At 47.3% G+C, this 16,428-nt stretch overlaps 1 protein-coding gene across 3 annotated transcripts in view; it reads right to left on the bottom strand.

Annotated features, from left to right (window-relative positions):
• Positions 1–16,428, bottom strand: part of Mfsd6 (major facilitator superfamily domain containing 6) — a 60,096-nt gene that overhangs the window by 5,713 nt on the left and 37,955 nt on the right. For all 3 annotated transcript variants that reach the window (XM_050159367.1, XM_050159369.1, XM_050159370.1), the window contains 3 exons: positions 10,925–11,022; positions 1,387–1,548; positions 509–607 (listed from right to left, as the gene is read on the bottom strand). In XM_050159367.1, the coding sequence (XP_050015324.1) occupies positions 509–607; positions 1,387–1,548; positions 10,925–11,022 (359 nt within the window). The remainder of the gene's footprint in view (positions 1–508; positions 608–1,386; positions 1,549–10,924; positions 11,023–16,428) is intronic.

The raw sequence follows: 16,428 nt of genomic DNA on the forward strand, positions 1-16,428 counted from the left end.
TTTTTTTAAAAAAAAAAAAGCACAGAATTTATTTTGGGGGGCTGGAGAGATGGCTCAGCGGTTAAGAGCACTGACTGTTCTTCTATGCTCTCCTAGCGTACCCGGGTTCGATTCCCAGTCCCCATATGGCAGCTTACGACTGTCACTCCAGGATATAGCACCTCACACAGATATACATATAGACTAAAACACCAATAAAATTAATAATAATAATAATAACAACAGAAAACCCAACTCAGCGGCCGGTCTCCTCATCACAGAAGCCCACGAGGAAGGTGCTGAGAACAGGTCTCCTGGTCCTGGTTGGTCACGGTACAGCCAGGGTTCTCAGAACCACCAAGAAAAAAAAGGAGCCAAGGCTAGCTCACACACACCTGTAGTCCCAGCACCAAGAGACTGAGGCAGGATTGCCGACTCAAGGCCAGTCTATTACCTAGAGAAGCCCAGTTTCAAACCATTACCCCTCCACCCTTGCCCCCAAGAACAAAAGGAAAGAGGCCACGCTCACCTTCTTCCTCGTCCGGCACTGCCAGCCACTGGATCAGGGCAAAGAGCAGCAGGATCACCAGGCAGGCCATGCCAATCCCCCGGAAGGTTGCAGCAGCCCCTTGAAAAACAAGCAGAGCAGGCCTGGTGATCCCAGGAAACGCCACAACCTTTACCAGCCTAACATTTGGGGGCAGAAGAAGCCCAGCTTCACTGAGTGGAGGAGTCAGTGGCCCGTTAGCTCCCTGCAATGGGAGAGCACAGGGTGGCATCAGGAGTCCCTGGTGCTCAGGGAAGGCCTCTCTCTGAGTAACTCCCATCTCTGCACGGTACTCAGTGGGGTGCTGTCTTTGTACTTAGCAACCTGTTAACAAACAGCACCGCCGTTCACGTAAACAGAGCTGTAAATTCGCACAGCCCTGGGAGCCTTACACAGAAGACTGAGCACTCCATCCCCAGGACCAGAGTACTCTGGCTCTTGTCAGCTGACGGACAGGGATGCGGCAGACTGGCGGTGATGCCGTCTGTGTGCACCAGGGACGACTGAAGTGACCACTGAATACTTAAAGGTTTTTGGATCACGATGATGGGTTCTGTTTCTTCTGTGTCGCGAGCAGCAGATGCCCGGTGCCTGACAACTAAAAAGCCACTTGTGCTTCTTCCTTCGTTTGGCTCTGCTGAGGCTGCTGTAGCGTTCCAGTAAAGCCATCTGCCGGAAGAGTGTGTTACGAGCTGGCTTTAACCACCTTCCCAACCTAAGCATGGGCTTTACAATTACGACGACCGTGCGGTGTGAAGAGAGAGGATAGAGAGATTGAAGCTGAACTTCGGCATGGCTGGGGGAAAAAAAAAAAAAAGACCCTACTTTCCTGAAAGGAACCAAAGAAAACCGATTCTTACCGAAGTAGTTGACTAACACGCCTCCGATCATTGCACCGCATCCTCTCCCCAGCCCCAGGTGAAGGCCTTGCAGGATGCCCTGCGCAGACGTCCTCAGCTCGGGAGGCACGGCAGCACTGAGGTACGAGATGCAAGCTGCCCAGATGGCCGCGTGTGTGACCCCTGCGGAAGAGGAGGAGTGGGCGTGAGCGTCTGCTCAGCATCCCTGCCCTCATGCTTTTTTTTTTTTTTGCAATGGGAATGACTTCATAAACAAGGGACCTATTATAATATATGGATAAACTATGCCTATCTAAACACATATACATGCTTTATAATGAAACACACATAACCAATGTATCATTTAAGCCATTTCAATATAAGTATTTTTATGCTCTGAGAATTTCATGCAAGTGCCGTAAGAATTCCTACCACCAATGGCCTTTAAGTCGCCCGCCCACTTGGGTGTGGCGTCTTATTCTATTTATGCCGATGTAAAGTGCCCATCCGCTCTCTTTTCCGGCTGCGGGATTCGGTTGCTGTTCTCTGTTCCAGCAGAGAATATTGATCTGTGAGTCTACCCCTAAATAAATTACCCTCTATTGTACTCAATTCTGAGCGAATGTGGGATTTCTTTTAAGCATCCTTCATACAAGCATGCAAGGCATGTTTGATGATCATTTTACCTGTTTTTAAACATACGGTTCAGTAGCATTAGGTGTTCAGTAGCATCACGGTGTTGTATGTACATCACCGTTACCATCTCTTTAACTATTTTAAACAGCGCTACCCCTCAGGCCATTCCCTAGCAAGCACCATTCTTTCCATCCCTGCAGATGTGAAGATTCTGGGTCTCTTGAGTAGAGTCAGAACAGTATTTGTGTGTCTGGCGTGTCTCACTTAGCACAACGTCACTGAGGCCTGCCCACGTTGTAGCTTGTGTTCGGTGGCCCACCACGCACCACACACAACCTCGGCTGCATGGCTAGAGCAATCATGGCAAGAGGAGCTGAAAACCTCCTCTTTCCCTTTTTGGGTCCCAGGAGGCACTCCACAGGCTGTTGGGGAGAAAATGCCAATACGCAGCTGTGAACCCTATGATCTACAGTTCCAGTCTTCCAAGGAAGACGGGCCCACTTGCTCAGCCGTGGGACCACTATGAGGGTAACCAACTGCTCTTGGTTTGGATCTGGGGCCTGATCCACGGGGAACCTGGTGCTATACACATGGTCAAAAAAACATGGTTGGGAAGATTCTAGATCCTAAGGGCAGTAGCACACAGTTGTTTAGCTAAACTGTCACAGTGTCAAGCTGCCTCGATCAATATTACGCTTATACCCGAAGAGAAATGCTACTATCGTCCTTAATCGGAGAAACCTCTTTCCAGTGAATGGAGGTGAAGGCAGACTATGGCAGGTCAACGCGCTGAGAATAAGTGAAGGACGGTAAGCCCTAAATACGACGTGCATGCCACCGCTGCTAAGCCTCAGGGAGCACTGCGGAAGGGAGGGAGGGAGGATGCAGAGCCAAATGGCAGGGCGCAGGACAGCAGGGTGCTGCTTTCCTGGAGCTGGTGCAGCTGTGGCGATCGTGAGCTCACAGCTGCTCTGAGCACAGCGGTGCTGCCTAAGAAAGAGCCCCTCACAGTCGGGAATAAATAGGGAAGGCTCAGCGGCCCTCCTGCCCACACCTGAGAGCTTGCTACTGATAGAGCCAGGCAGAGGGGAACCCTTGCTGCAGTTAGGCACACACTGATGACCCCTCCCAGCCCCAACGGCACACAGCTGGGCCCTGACTAAATTCAGTGTGTCACTAACCCAAACCCAAAGTCATGAACCTGGGAAAAGGGACTGACAGAGATGAGGTTTGGGGCAGGAAATGAGAGGGCACAGGGTAGAGAGATCATAATCAGAATACATCACACACGTAGGCAACTGTCCAAAACAAAAATTAATATGAAAAGAATCTGTCCTTTTAAAGGCCGAATACTAGTCCATTGCAAGAGACCACATATTGTTCCTCTGTCAATGGCCTCCCTCTGAGCTGTTTCCACCTCTTGGTTATTATGAATAATATTGTCTAAATATCGATGTTTAAGTGTCTTCAAGTAGATTCATGTACACCGGGATTTACACAGCAAGAAGTGGATTCTCCAGTTCAGGGGGTGCTTGTTGATTTTAACATTTAGAAGGTCAGTGGTTTCCCATCTCCTCCTCCTCTCAAGCTCACCAGCCTCTCTGCCTCCCAACCAAAACTTTTTAAAAAACATTTTTCTTTCAGTCCTAACTAGCATCCCACTGTGCTGACTTGCATCCCTGGCCAGCACTGTGGAACACCTCCCGGTGTTGATTGGCCATTTACGGATCTTTGGAGAAATACTGAGTCCTCTGCTCGGCCCTGTTGGGACACACACCATTCCTAGGCCCAGAAGAAAGAGCACAGGAGGGTTTCCTGTGGTCATGCTGTGGTCATACTCGGAAAAGGAAACCCAACAGGCCTGCACTGTTTCCAATAAGTTAGCCATATCTCAGAAACAAATCTGTATTTACAGGAGTACAAATACGCCCAGCGCCGAAACGGCAAATCTTAATTCACGGTGTGTGGCTGGCGTGCAATAAAAAGGTCACGTGGGCTGGCCATGCTTAAGGAGGCCCAGCAAGGGATAAACTCTATTTTCATGGTAGTTTGTATGTCCCATCATTAACTTAGAAACATTAAAATCATTTTCCTGTTTCTCATATATGCTTTGTTCATCATTTCAAGGAAGTAGATTTGGGTTTTTTTGTTTGTTTGTTGGTTGTTTTTTTTTTTTTCTGTGATTGGTTGGTTGGTTGTTGTTTTGCTTTGTTTTTGGTGAACAGGTTAAATCCAGCCTTCGTACGCACAAGGCAAGCATTATCCCTGAGCTACATCCTTGAACCCATCCAGGTTAATTTTCAACTAGAAATATTGACTGAATAGTCATTGATAGTATACACACTTAATTCCCACAGATGTTTAAAAAAATTATTTGCTTGCTCCGGTTAAACAACTGCAACACTGTTGATACTATCAGTCTCTGCAGAATTGAATAATACCTAGTCAGAGTCCTAGGTATGAATGTTGACCCAGTGGTATACAGTGGGAGTATTTTCCTTTATGCTATTAAAGATGGTGTTGGCTTCTTTTTCAGATGCCGATATTATTTTTATGGGTATCACTAGAATAAAATTCAGAAGTATATTGACAAGGAAAACTAATTGGATTCAATAGTAGAATGAAAATTGATTCATCTTTAAGAAGTGTTTCCCAATGATCCAAAACCGTATCAAATGGTTATAGGTTAACTTTACTGATGACTACGTCTAGGCCATCTGTTGCAGGGCTTAGGAGTAGAGATAGATAATAGGCCTGGACCGCAACATTAGATTACATTTTTGGTTATGATTTTAGATCATATACTAATCTTGAATGATCCTATGTAGGAGGGCTTGGTTACACAGGAAAATATTTGACTAATAACCAGCCCACTTCTCTCTCACTGTCTCCAGCTCTCATCTTTCCCTCTTCTCTTCCCTCTCTTTCTCCGCTCGCCCCACGTCCCATCCCTTCCTCCTTCAAACGTGTGCTTTCTGAAATTCTGGTTTACAAGAAAACGAAGGCGTTTTCCAGCATATAATTCCAGACAGATGCTTAAATTACTTGTAGAATTTGTTGGCGGGTATTAACTAACAGGCGCTCCTAATCGCTGAGCCTTTTCTCCACGAGGGTTACAGAGGTTTAAATCCCTAGAGGTTATATAACTGTGTCGTTAGATGAAACGAACATAAAGAGATGTTTCTTCCCAAGAAGTGGCAGTGACCAGGGAGCCAGATGGCCTCTGCTGGAACACAACGCTCACCCTTCCTTGGCTATCTGTCATGGGAACGTTCTGATGTCCTTTGACTGACGGTAATTATCACCAGACCTACAGGAGATGTTCGATAAGAATGCTGTGTGACGGTGAATGACACCCAAAGACCAGGCAGGTACACATCCGAGTCTAGTGTCCCGATCCTCCTAGCTTGACTGGGTCGGTCCAGTCGGGATTGGCTTTGAGGCCTCATGGGATGGCCATTTTTATACTATTTCCACTGCACCTACCTAGACGTAAGAATCCCCCTTAGCAGCACGGTTAAGGCAGCTTTCTCTACAGGGAATTACGCTGTTTTACGGAGACTTCCAGTTATTCTTCCGAACCACAGGGATTATTTTTTCCCCAAATTTTCCAAAAAGAAAGCTAGAAACAGAGAGATTAACCTTGTTCAAGGTCAGAGGGACAACAGTGCAATGGAAGGGATTGGAAGCTAAGGCATCTGCCTGTGTAAATTTTGCATGGTATAACTTCACTCCAAGGCACCTGAGTGTGTAACGGCTCCGTGACATGGCCTCTCAGTAACTACTCGAGGACTGACAGAAGTTAACCTCCTTTGGGAGGTTTTGCTGATGATACCAAACACGATCACAGATGCACCTTGTTAAGAAACGAGCATTATTGCCTTGGTCCCTCCCTAAGGAGCTGACATAACACGCATGCCCCAAAGTTTCCTTACATCCAGGGAATTCTCATAATATTGTAAAACATCTCATTCAAAGTAGTTCTCTCTTGGCCCACAATAGGGCTCGACTGCAATGAACGGAATGTACAAGAAGGGGCCAGGACCCCTTCCTAAGCAGACATTCGTACAATGCTGCTTGACTCGGGGAAATCAAGTCGTGATGGCCGGGAGGAGTAAGAAGTGACAGAAACCTGGGAAGCATCACTGTTCTGTTTTCTCTGCCATCTGTGCACACTCGCTGAAGAAGACACAACCACTTCCTTAGCCCCTCCTCAGAAGACGGGCATGGCCGATCTTTCCCAGGAGGAGCCAAAGCATGGGTTCCACTTAGTCCAGCATGGGTTTCAGCTGTGGGCGCAGAACAGCTTCTGAGAGCTCAACCTGGTGAACCTCAGTAGAAGAATTCTCTCTCTCCCTGGGCAAGCAACAGACGGTACCTGCAACAGTTAAGTTACCAACTGGCATAGCAAGCCTCAGACTCCACGCTTGCTCACTCAGAATCCGATGGGCAGGAGACAGGAGGGTCAGCAGCTCTGCCCCCCACCGGCATTCACGAACCCAGCTGCAGGACATCCCCTTCAGTGCCCCATCGCCTCAGCTTCCAGCATCCGAGAAAAGAGGGGTGAGTGCATGTGGGAAGTCTTGTGGACTGGATGGAGAGGTAGTATTTCGTTTTGTACTGGCCAGACATAACTAACTGTGAGGCAGACTGGAAAAGCCATAGGCCTTTGAGGAGAAGAAAACAGAAGGTGACCAGCAAGTCTGCCAGAGTTAGAGCCACCACCATCAACAGACGTTCCGAAAAATAATAATAATAATAAGACGATGACAATGACAACAGGATGATGATGGCAAAAGAGGAAGGAGGAAAAGAGGAAGGAGGAGGAGGAGGAAGAAGGAAGAGGAGGAGAAAGAGGAGGAGGAAGGAGGAGGAGGAGGAAGGAGGAGGAGGAAGAAGGAAGAGGAGGAGAAAGAGGAGGAGGAAGGAGGAGGAGGAGGAAGGAAGAGGAGGAGGAAGAGGAGGAGGAAAAGAGGAAGGAGGAGGAGGAGGGAGAGGAGGAGGAGGAAGAAGACGAAGGAGGAGGAGGAAGGAGGAGGAGAAGGAAGGAGGAGGAGGAGGAAGAAGGAAGAGGAGGAGAAAGAGGAGGAGGAAGGAGGAGGAAGGAGGAGGAGGAGGAAGAAGAAGGAGGAGGAGAAGGAAGGATGACAAAGAGGAAGAGAAGGATGAAGAAGGAGGAAGAGGAGGAAGAAGGAGGAGGAAAAGGAGGAGAAAGAGGAGGAGGAGGTAAAAGGGCACAGAGCTTACTAGCGGGGAACTGGATTGCAAAGCAAACAGCACTTCATGGTCCCCTCAGCTTACAGAAAGCTCATGAGTGAAACGCACCAGTGTCTCTCATCAGATGTCCCAGGGACAGCAAAGCATTGGTCAAGGAAGGGACAGCAAGGCATCGGCCAAGAAAGGGAAGCAACAGCATCTTGGGTCTCAGAATTTCTCTGTCTCTTACACATTTTTAAGAGAGAACTATGTTAGCTATGTATCCGGGTATTTAGGAAATACCAACCCCAGTACAGGTACAGAAGGCAGTAAAATTGGTATCTTTCTATGTATACACGTCTGGAGAATTCGGTAGAGGCATGGATTTTTTTTTTTTTTTCATTCAAGAGGTTGCACGAAGGAAGCAAAACTAGTATTTGGAAACTAGTGAGAAAGCAATTGAGTCCTAAAGTACGTCACAGTCCGCGTGGTTGGAAGTATTTAGAAAGAGGGACACGTGGGACGCAACTGCCGGAGGAGAGGCCTCAGACCAGAAGCATCTTGGGTGAAGACAGATGGACAAGACAGCTCCTACGTTGAGGGAGACGTCTTAAAAGAACTTGTAGGAACTGTGAAATGGGGCCTTGACCCTCACATGCCAGGACACTGATCGGTTTGTCTACCACGACTGTGCTTTGCTCGACTTCTTTGTATTTATTCTTCGTGTCTTTCACACCATGCCTCCCGATTCCCCCCTTCCCCCCTTCAATAAAACAAAATAAAATTTAAGAGAAAAAAAGGAAGGGGGGTCTCGTCATGGAAGCCACACCACGACACAGCGAGTCACATGGTAAAACTCTTTATCCATGCATTTTTACAGGCAGGCCTTTAACTACATGTGCTTTGGAGATTAAACCAGGCAGAAATTTTCCAATATAGATAACAGATGAAGCCACGTCTAGATAAGGCCTGGATGTTAATCATTTTACAGGGCTCCTCTGTGTTCTTCCGGAACATAATGAGAAGAAACAGAGCTCGGGCTCAACTTGGCTACCACACTGCGTGAGACAGAACGAGACCATAGAGGTCAGCTCGCGCCCCGTAACTGGTGACAGACAAGCCACTTCTCTGCCATCTCCTCTCTGCTCTACTTCATGGCTGGCCAAATATGGTTCTCTGTGCCAGAACCAGAAACTCAAGTCATTCAAAACTCAAGTCATCCTCAGGGCTGGGGAGTTCAGCAGTGAAGAACTTTGGCTGCTCTTCCATAGGACCTGTGATTGGCTCCCAATACCCCTTGGGTGACTGACAACCACCTGTCACTCCTGTTCCGGTGGGGGGGTGCCCTCTCCTAGACTCTGTGGGTACCCTCTATTAGCCTTTGTGGGTTCCTATATACACACGGTGCACACAGACTCATGTAGACACATACATAAATAAAAATAAATCTTCAAAGGAAGCTCTTCAGACATAGAAGCCTGTCTGGTTCAGTCTCCTTAAATACATGTTTCTTTGTTCATGCGTGTGGGTGTTTTTCCTAGATGTGTATCGTGCACCGTGTACATGCCTGCTGCCTGTGGAAGCCAGAAGAAGGCAACTGCATCCCCTAGGATTGGAGTTGGAGATGACTGGGTGCCCTCCTGGGTTAGGAAAATTAAACCCGGGTGCTGTGGAAGAGCAGACAGTGCTCCTAACTGCTGAGCTTCCACGAAAACAAACAGACAGATACAGTTATTTGTTTACTTCATGTGGAAGACAGGGCACATGCTCGTGACAGCGTGGCTGTCAGTGGGCAGCGGCAAGGGTTAGTTGTCTCCATCCCTGTGGGTCCTGGGATGGAACTCTCGGCAATAAGACTCATTAATCCCAAGAATAATGTTGACCACATTCACGGCTGAGTTTTCCTGTGATTCACTATAACTGATGCCCACACAGGAGCAGAACATCACAAATGTGATCTTGATGTCTGTCAGATGTTCAGGATCACAACCCCTAGTGTCTAAATGCTTCTCGTGTAGGAGCAAAGGGGACAAGTAAAGATGTAACCTCAGCAGCCTTCAACCACCTCAGGAACCAATGTCTTTGTTGTTTGTTTCAGTTTTTAGAGACAGGTCTCATATACTGTATTCCGAGTTGGCTTCAAACTCACAGCAATTCTCTTGCTTCAACCTCTCAAGTACTAGGATTACAGGTATGAGCCAGAACAACCCAATCCACAAACGCTTTTTTTCTTGAGTCTCTTATGCAAACTGTTCTTTTCTATCTCCAATTAAAGGGAAAAATAGGACATTAGTGTATATGCAATATACATCTTTTTATATTTTTATAGCAACATATATGTTTAGTAGGAACACTGATCTCGTTATGGAGTCTTCATCCCCTTATATAGCAACAGAAAATGATGCTATTATTAAACAAGACAAAGAGGGAACAGGCCCTCAGAGTGGGATATCCTTATCACTGAGACTCCCTGGATACTCATGTTTAGTGCTTTCTGGTTCTCAGGGGATGCATGATGAGACACACCCTTCACTGCCAAACCCTTCCAGGGTTCTAATTACTACAGACAATAGCTTACTTGGTGACAAACAATAACTTGTTATTACACACCCAATTTTGTATATATATATATTTGAAAACACATTTTCTCCTATTAGTCACACATCATATCACATCTGAGAAAAGCACCTTCAAAGTGTGTTTATTTTTAAACTCTGTAATTACGCGACGATAAATGATACGTGCCCTTTGGTTGAGGATGTACTTTCTCATTGTGATGAGGGGCTACGGCAAATGGGCATGAGTTTTATATAGTCTACTTAGATGAGTAACTATGACTCTGAATCAGGATGGGACATTATCGTGGCTTAAGTGCACTCACATCCTCTGGGTGAGGAACCAGTACCACCTAACCAAGCTGATGGTACAGCGTTTTGTCCAGCGCTTAGGGGTGGAGGCCGTCACCATCCACTCTACTCTAGTAACCTTGTCCTGATGACCGTACTCACGATGCCAATCACTAAATAAGCTCGCTGAGGTTTTAGAATCTAAAAGGGATCGTGTACACTAACACAGCAAGGAGCTTTGAACGCAGATCCATCTTTAAGCATTCTTAGTCCACATGCTGAGAACCTCCCAGGAAATCTTTCAGATTTATGCCTTGGCAGGAAACAGTGGCCTGGGGCCACAGGGAGAACTCAGGCTGGTTTGTCCGGGTAAAGATTCAGAGGGTTCATGGAAAAAGCAATGTGGTTCTCAAGCTTCTGCTACAAGTCACCAGATGCAATAAAAATAACTATAATAATAATAATGAAGGGATAAAATACTAGAGCCATATTGTCTCATATGTATAGTTAATCTAAAAAGAAAAGAACTCAGAAGAACCTGAGCCTTTGAAAGATACATCCTTTTCTATTTTAAAACCACCTTTGGAGGACTCTGCCTAACAGCACAGCAGACAGTTCATTCCAGAGTTCCCTTCTCTTTGTTTAAACACACGGGTGTGGGAAAAAAAAAAAAAAAAAAAAAAAAAAAAAAAAAAAAAAAACCCAACAACCCAGCTTTGTTTGGCTTAACACAAGAGGGCAGCCAGAGCAGCTGAAGAACCCGCACCAGCCCCAGGAGCTGTGGAGCCTCCCTTCCCGGATAGAGCCTAGTACGGAAGGTCAGGACCGGGGCGGTGCCACTGGAGCCGCAAAGATAGCCCTCACGTCAGCCATCAGCTCACCTTGCAGAACTTCCATAGGGAGAACAGTCCAGGCGTTTTCCAGGTAGGAAATGTAAATATAGCGAGCTGTGTTGCAGGCCAGGCCAATGTACAAAACCCTGGAAGACAAGAAAACACAACACGTGGGAACGTAAGTTAAAGCCCCGATGGGAACCATGATCCTGAATATTACTTATGTTTCCACTCCCCAGTCCATTCATGATTAAAGGGGCATGTCCCAAACTTAGGCACGGGAAGGCTCGTGCACCAGTGTAGGAAGGACACTGCCCCGACCACATCAGCCCGCTGCCGTCCCCATATGCTTAACGGAAAAGCCAGCGCTGCCCTTCCTGAAGCTTCGTTAGCGGGAGCGCGGATGCTGTTTCAGAGTCTGGCGCCCAGCCAGCTGGTGCTGGCTTCTCTCCAGGTGACTGTCGCATAAATACGCCTGGCACTGCAGCCGCTTCACAATGTTGGGTGGGGGAGGTTGAGGTGGATGGGGGAAGTGTAAGAATGGGAACCTCAGCCTCGGTTACAGACGCAGGTCCCCGGAGAGGTTCATGAGAGTCACATCACCGGGGGCCGACCGCGAATGATGAACAACAAATCCGATGTCTTCCCAGTAGTTCAACTGATGCGGGCTCATCATGTTAGAGATTACATGCGATGCCATACTCTCACAAAACAGGGAAGTATACAGCAACCTTAATATCACTGCCACCAAAGATGTAAGTATAAACCAAAATGAGCATAGACCAGAGCGGTGAGACAAGCTTGGGTCCCGGGGGTGGCTGCTTCTCAGCACATACAGGTGACAAGAAGCACTTCCTCTCCTTCCTCCTCTCATTTCTGATCGTTTCCCTACCTTCAAGGCTTTTAATTTCTTTCCTTTGTTTATTTATTTATTTTTGTGGGGGGAGGGGCGGAGAGAGGGAAGGGGTAAGGAGTGAGGGGGTGTATCCAAGGACTCTCAGAAGCCAGAAGAGGGTCCTGGACCTGGAGCTACAGGCTGCTGTAAGCTGTCCAACATGATTGCTAGGAACCAAACTCGAGTCACCTAGAAGCTGAGGAAGGGATCTGAACCCCTGAGCACCTCTCCAGCCCCACGTTTCACGTTTTCTCAACTGAAGTAGAGGAACACCGAAAGGCGGAAGAAAACCCACGCGACAACCGGAACGGCTGTCCTCATCCTGCTCAGCTGTGTGTTTACGTCTTTCTAAACATGGTTCTCTGTTCTTTAACTGTGCTCTTGAGTCCCTGGCTGGAAGTGATCCTAAATCTGAACCAAAAGGATGGAGAAAAGACAAAGAAAAGGTGAAAAGGTAAAAAGATAGGAGGGGAAGGGACACACTACCGGGAGGAACTTAGAGGGATCTCAAGGAAGGTCTCTTGACATAGAGGCTTGAGTCATCCAGTTCTATGGACAGTATAGTCTTCATACTTATGGGACTTGGTGAATAAAAGCATGTATTTCAAATGTTTATTTATTTTTACTGACCTTGCTACCAATCTACCAGCTTCTCTCTGTTACAAAAAAAAGACACAAAAATTAGCTGCAAACCCCACTGCAGAAGCACAAAACACATCACGCAAGGCCTTTTGACTTCATGTTGGAGTTTGAAAGCAGCCCCCATGCATGGCTTCCACTTGACCTAAGTGAGTTTAGAAGCAGCATTAGGGACCATGAAGTAGACAGTTTAGGCTTTCTGAGCCACGGTCCACTGCCATTCATCTCCACTGTGGTGGCGTGGTAGCGGCCACCGAAGACACAGGGGCGTTTCAGCGAGACTAGAACTTAATTCACGGAATGTTATTCTTCTTGTTCATGGTTCAACCATTTTCAGAAACGTAGAAATTGTCCTTAGTTCACGGGATATACAAGAAGATGGGACATAGGTTCAATTTGGCCATCAGGCCACAGCCTTGGCCACTGACCCAGCTTAGCAATTGCTAACCTTGGCTATATCAAAGTCTCTCTGATAATGCCGAAACACAGACGTCAAGATCCATCTCAAGAAAGAGCGCCCTGGCTACAACCCAGGTGTGGTGCTTTCGAAACCTCCAAGGCTGGTTCTGATGCTGAGTCGGGGCGGGAGGCTGGGAGAACCACAGACACGCTCATTAAGCCGTCCCCAGCAATATCTCCCATAAGCCTATCATAAACCAATTGATAAGCCACCTTCCTAATACCCATACTGCCTATCTTCAACCGTGTTTTTGAGCCGTGAAAATTTAATCTATCCAGGACACAGTCCAAAACTCTTGGCCTATGTCAAGCAGCCCAGATCGAAGGGTATGTTATGCCGTAGCCTCCAGGTTCTCTGCAGGTGGGACTCAGTCACAGGAATAACTGCTGTGTAGCTAGCTTCTGGGACTGTTAGGTTTTCACTGCAACCAACAAGCTGAGTTAATTGCTATGAATTCGGTTTAGCCTTTCCTTCATTCCTATGGTTATAAAGTCATAACGGATAGTCTGTTAGGTCAAAAAGGAGCCCCACATTAATAAGAAAAATGAGACTAGCCAGAACAAGCTACTCTCTCAAAGCCAGTTGGAAAATATAACAAGAAAACAGAAGTGATGGATTCCATTAATGACAGTCCTATTCAGTTTTTCACACTCTTTATTTTCTTCTTGGAGATATATAGACAATAAAGAGTTGCAATGCGGCCCGGGACGTGAATACACACACACACACACACACACACATACACACACACACAGGGTTGGGGTACCCACATGGTATAATCATAATTATAGATTATACCACATGGTATAAGCTATAATCTCCAGAGCATAATAACTCGTATTTGACATCAATTCCTTAATTTGGAAAAGGCATCAAATGTTTAGTTGACGCCAAACGACATTTAAAGAAATTAAAACAAGTTCATTATAACAATCGTGAACAAATCCAAAGTGATCTCAATGCCGCTCGCTCCTCCTGCTTGAGGGCTTTGGCCAGATTTGACCAGAATGGGAGTTATTAAAGACACATTTGAAGAGACCACTTACAAAATGAAGAGTCAACAACAGAAAAAAAAAAAAAAAGAGCCAGAAAATGAAGGGGAGGGAGAGCCCCAGAAAAGATGGCTGGAAGGATTATCTGAGCAAGTTGGAGAAGCAGAGCAACGAGGACACTCAGGGAGGTGGGTCCCCTTCTTTGGAAGAGAGGTGTAAGGCAGATGAGCGAGCAATCAGTATAGTATTGTCAAGAGGTCTTCCTTGGCTTCCAGCTGGACTTGACCTTGGAGCTGCCTGGACCCCCAGTGTCTGTCTAGGTCAGCCCATGCCTGAAGAAGAGGAAGATGGGTTCTGATATCATCATTTGATAGCTGCTTAAAACCACACCTGAGGCCCCTGGCTGGGCTTTTCAGTTATATGATACCTCCCCCACCTCGTGTAAGTTCTCCGAGTAAGGCTTTCTGCACCTCCACTTGAGAGTGCCATGTGACACAAAGTCTTAGCGGCCTGGTGAGCCAGCAAGCTCTCCCTCATGACAGACAGCCAAGCCAAGACTAGGTAATGATCTATTAGTGACTGGCGACCCTGGTGAAACGGAGCCAGACCTGCAGGACTGCCCCAGGACTACTCCTGTCTCACACCTCGGAGCACTTGAATAGATTACTCAATAGACAGTTATTATCTTAGAATTCTTAGGGCTTGGAGTTTAAGAAGAGAGGGTCAGTAGTGTTGGTTTCTTCAAAGAAAATAACCTTCCACCTTGACTTGTTGGTGGCTGTCTTGTCTTGTGTCACTGCGAACCATGTCTTCTGTCTGTGCTTGTCTGTGCCCTGATCACGTCTTGTAAGACATCAGTGACGATGGATTAGAGCCCACTGGAATGGCCTCATGGTAGCTCACCCCCCTCTATAAAACCGCTCACTCCATATACAGTTCCTGAGGTCCTACAGGTTAGCGTCTCCATGTAGGAATTTTCATAGCCCAGAAAAGAAATGCCTCCTCCTATGCCGGACATTGGCAACTGAAACATCAAGGGACTCCGGCCAGTTTGAGTGTGGCCAACATGGCTTTGGCAGGCCTTGCTCTTCCCCCATTCCCTCTGCCTTGCTGAAAACCATTAGCTTACATTCCGAAAGCTAGCCACCGAGATTCATTTCTTTTTTCATCCGCTTCCTCCTCCTGAGGCTGCCTACCAAGGGCCAGCTATCAAAGTATGGGAATTCGGCAGTCAAAGGCCGCCCTAATTGACCTGCTCAATTAAAATTAAACAGCTCATTCTGACACAGGATTTCTGTTTGAACCTTTATAAACTGCCTTTTTCCTATGTGCCGCGTCTGTCTCCTCTCTATCCAGAGGCAGCTTTTTGTCCCTTCAGGACAAATACCACTGTCCCCTCTTTCTCATTCCCTTCTCTGTCTCTCTTGCCCTCTATCCTGTCTTTGTCTCTTATTCCCAGCCCTCTGTCCCTCTGGGGCCAATAAATATCCTTTGTGATAAGAAGCTGGCCTTGAGGGTCCTGAGACTATATATTTGGGGCGGGGGGATGCCTGTCTTCCTCAAGAGTCCGTCACTGCAGACTAACCACAGACAAAGGCCCAGTGCTGGTATCCCGGACTGTGCAGCAAGGCGGAGGCCGGGTCTGTGGAGGAGGATTGTTAGCACTTTGTACGACTCAATCCAGATGTGTTTGCTCATTTACTTTATCTGGGGGACTGGTGTTTATTTTTCCACCAATTGAGACGAAATGAAAGGCTTCTATCAGTAGTTCTAATTAACGCTCTTGGCTAGTGTGGGGTACGGCCGGGCACGTGGATGCACTCATGGCACGGGCATACGTGAAGAGGCCTTTTCTACGAGGCCACCTTCAGTGGGTCAAACAGACCTGTAAGGAGCAAGTGTAGGAGTTGGGGAGAGAGAAGTGAGAAGGGGAGGATGGGGAGAGCTTGGGGGAATGGGACAGTTGGGAAGGAGGAAGGGTGGATAAGGGAGCAGGGAAGTATGAATCTTAATTAAGGGAGCCATTTTAGGGCTGGCAAGAGATTGGACTCTAGAGGGGTTCCCAGGTGTCCAAGGAGATGTCCCCAGCTTGTTCCTTGGGCAGCTGAGGAGAGGGCGCCTGAACTGGCCCTATGCTATAGCCACACTGATGAATATCTTGCATACGACTATAGAACCTTCATCTGGCGATGGATGGAGATAGAGGCAGAGACCCACACTGGAGCACTGGACTGAGCTCCCAAGGTCCCAATGAGGAGCAGAAGGAGGGAGAACATGAGCAAGGAAGTCAGGACCACGAGGGGTGCATCCACCCACTGAGACAGTGGGGCTGATCTATTGTGAGCTCACCAAGGCCAGCTGGACTGGGACTGATGGAGCATGTGATCAAACCAGACTCTCTGAAAGTGGCGGTCAATGAGGGCTGACTGAGAAGCCAAGGACAATGGCACTGGGTTTTGATCCTACTGCATGAACTGGCTTTGTGGGAGCCTAGTCTGTTTGGATGCTCACCTTCCTAGACCTGGATGGAGGGGGGGAGGACCTTGGACTTCCCATAGGGCAGGGA

This window comes from Alexandromys fortis, unplaced genomic scaffold (assembly GCF_014885135.2).
Source record: "Alexandromys fortis isolate MF-2015 unplaced genomic scaffold, M_Fortis_MF-2015_v1.1 scaffold_65, whole genome shotgun sequence".
Classification (NCBI taxonomy): domain Eukaryota; kingdom Metazoa; phylum Chordata; class Mammalia; order Rodentia; family Cricetidae; genus Alexandromys; species Alexandromys fortis.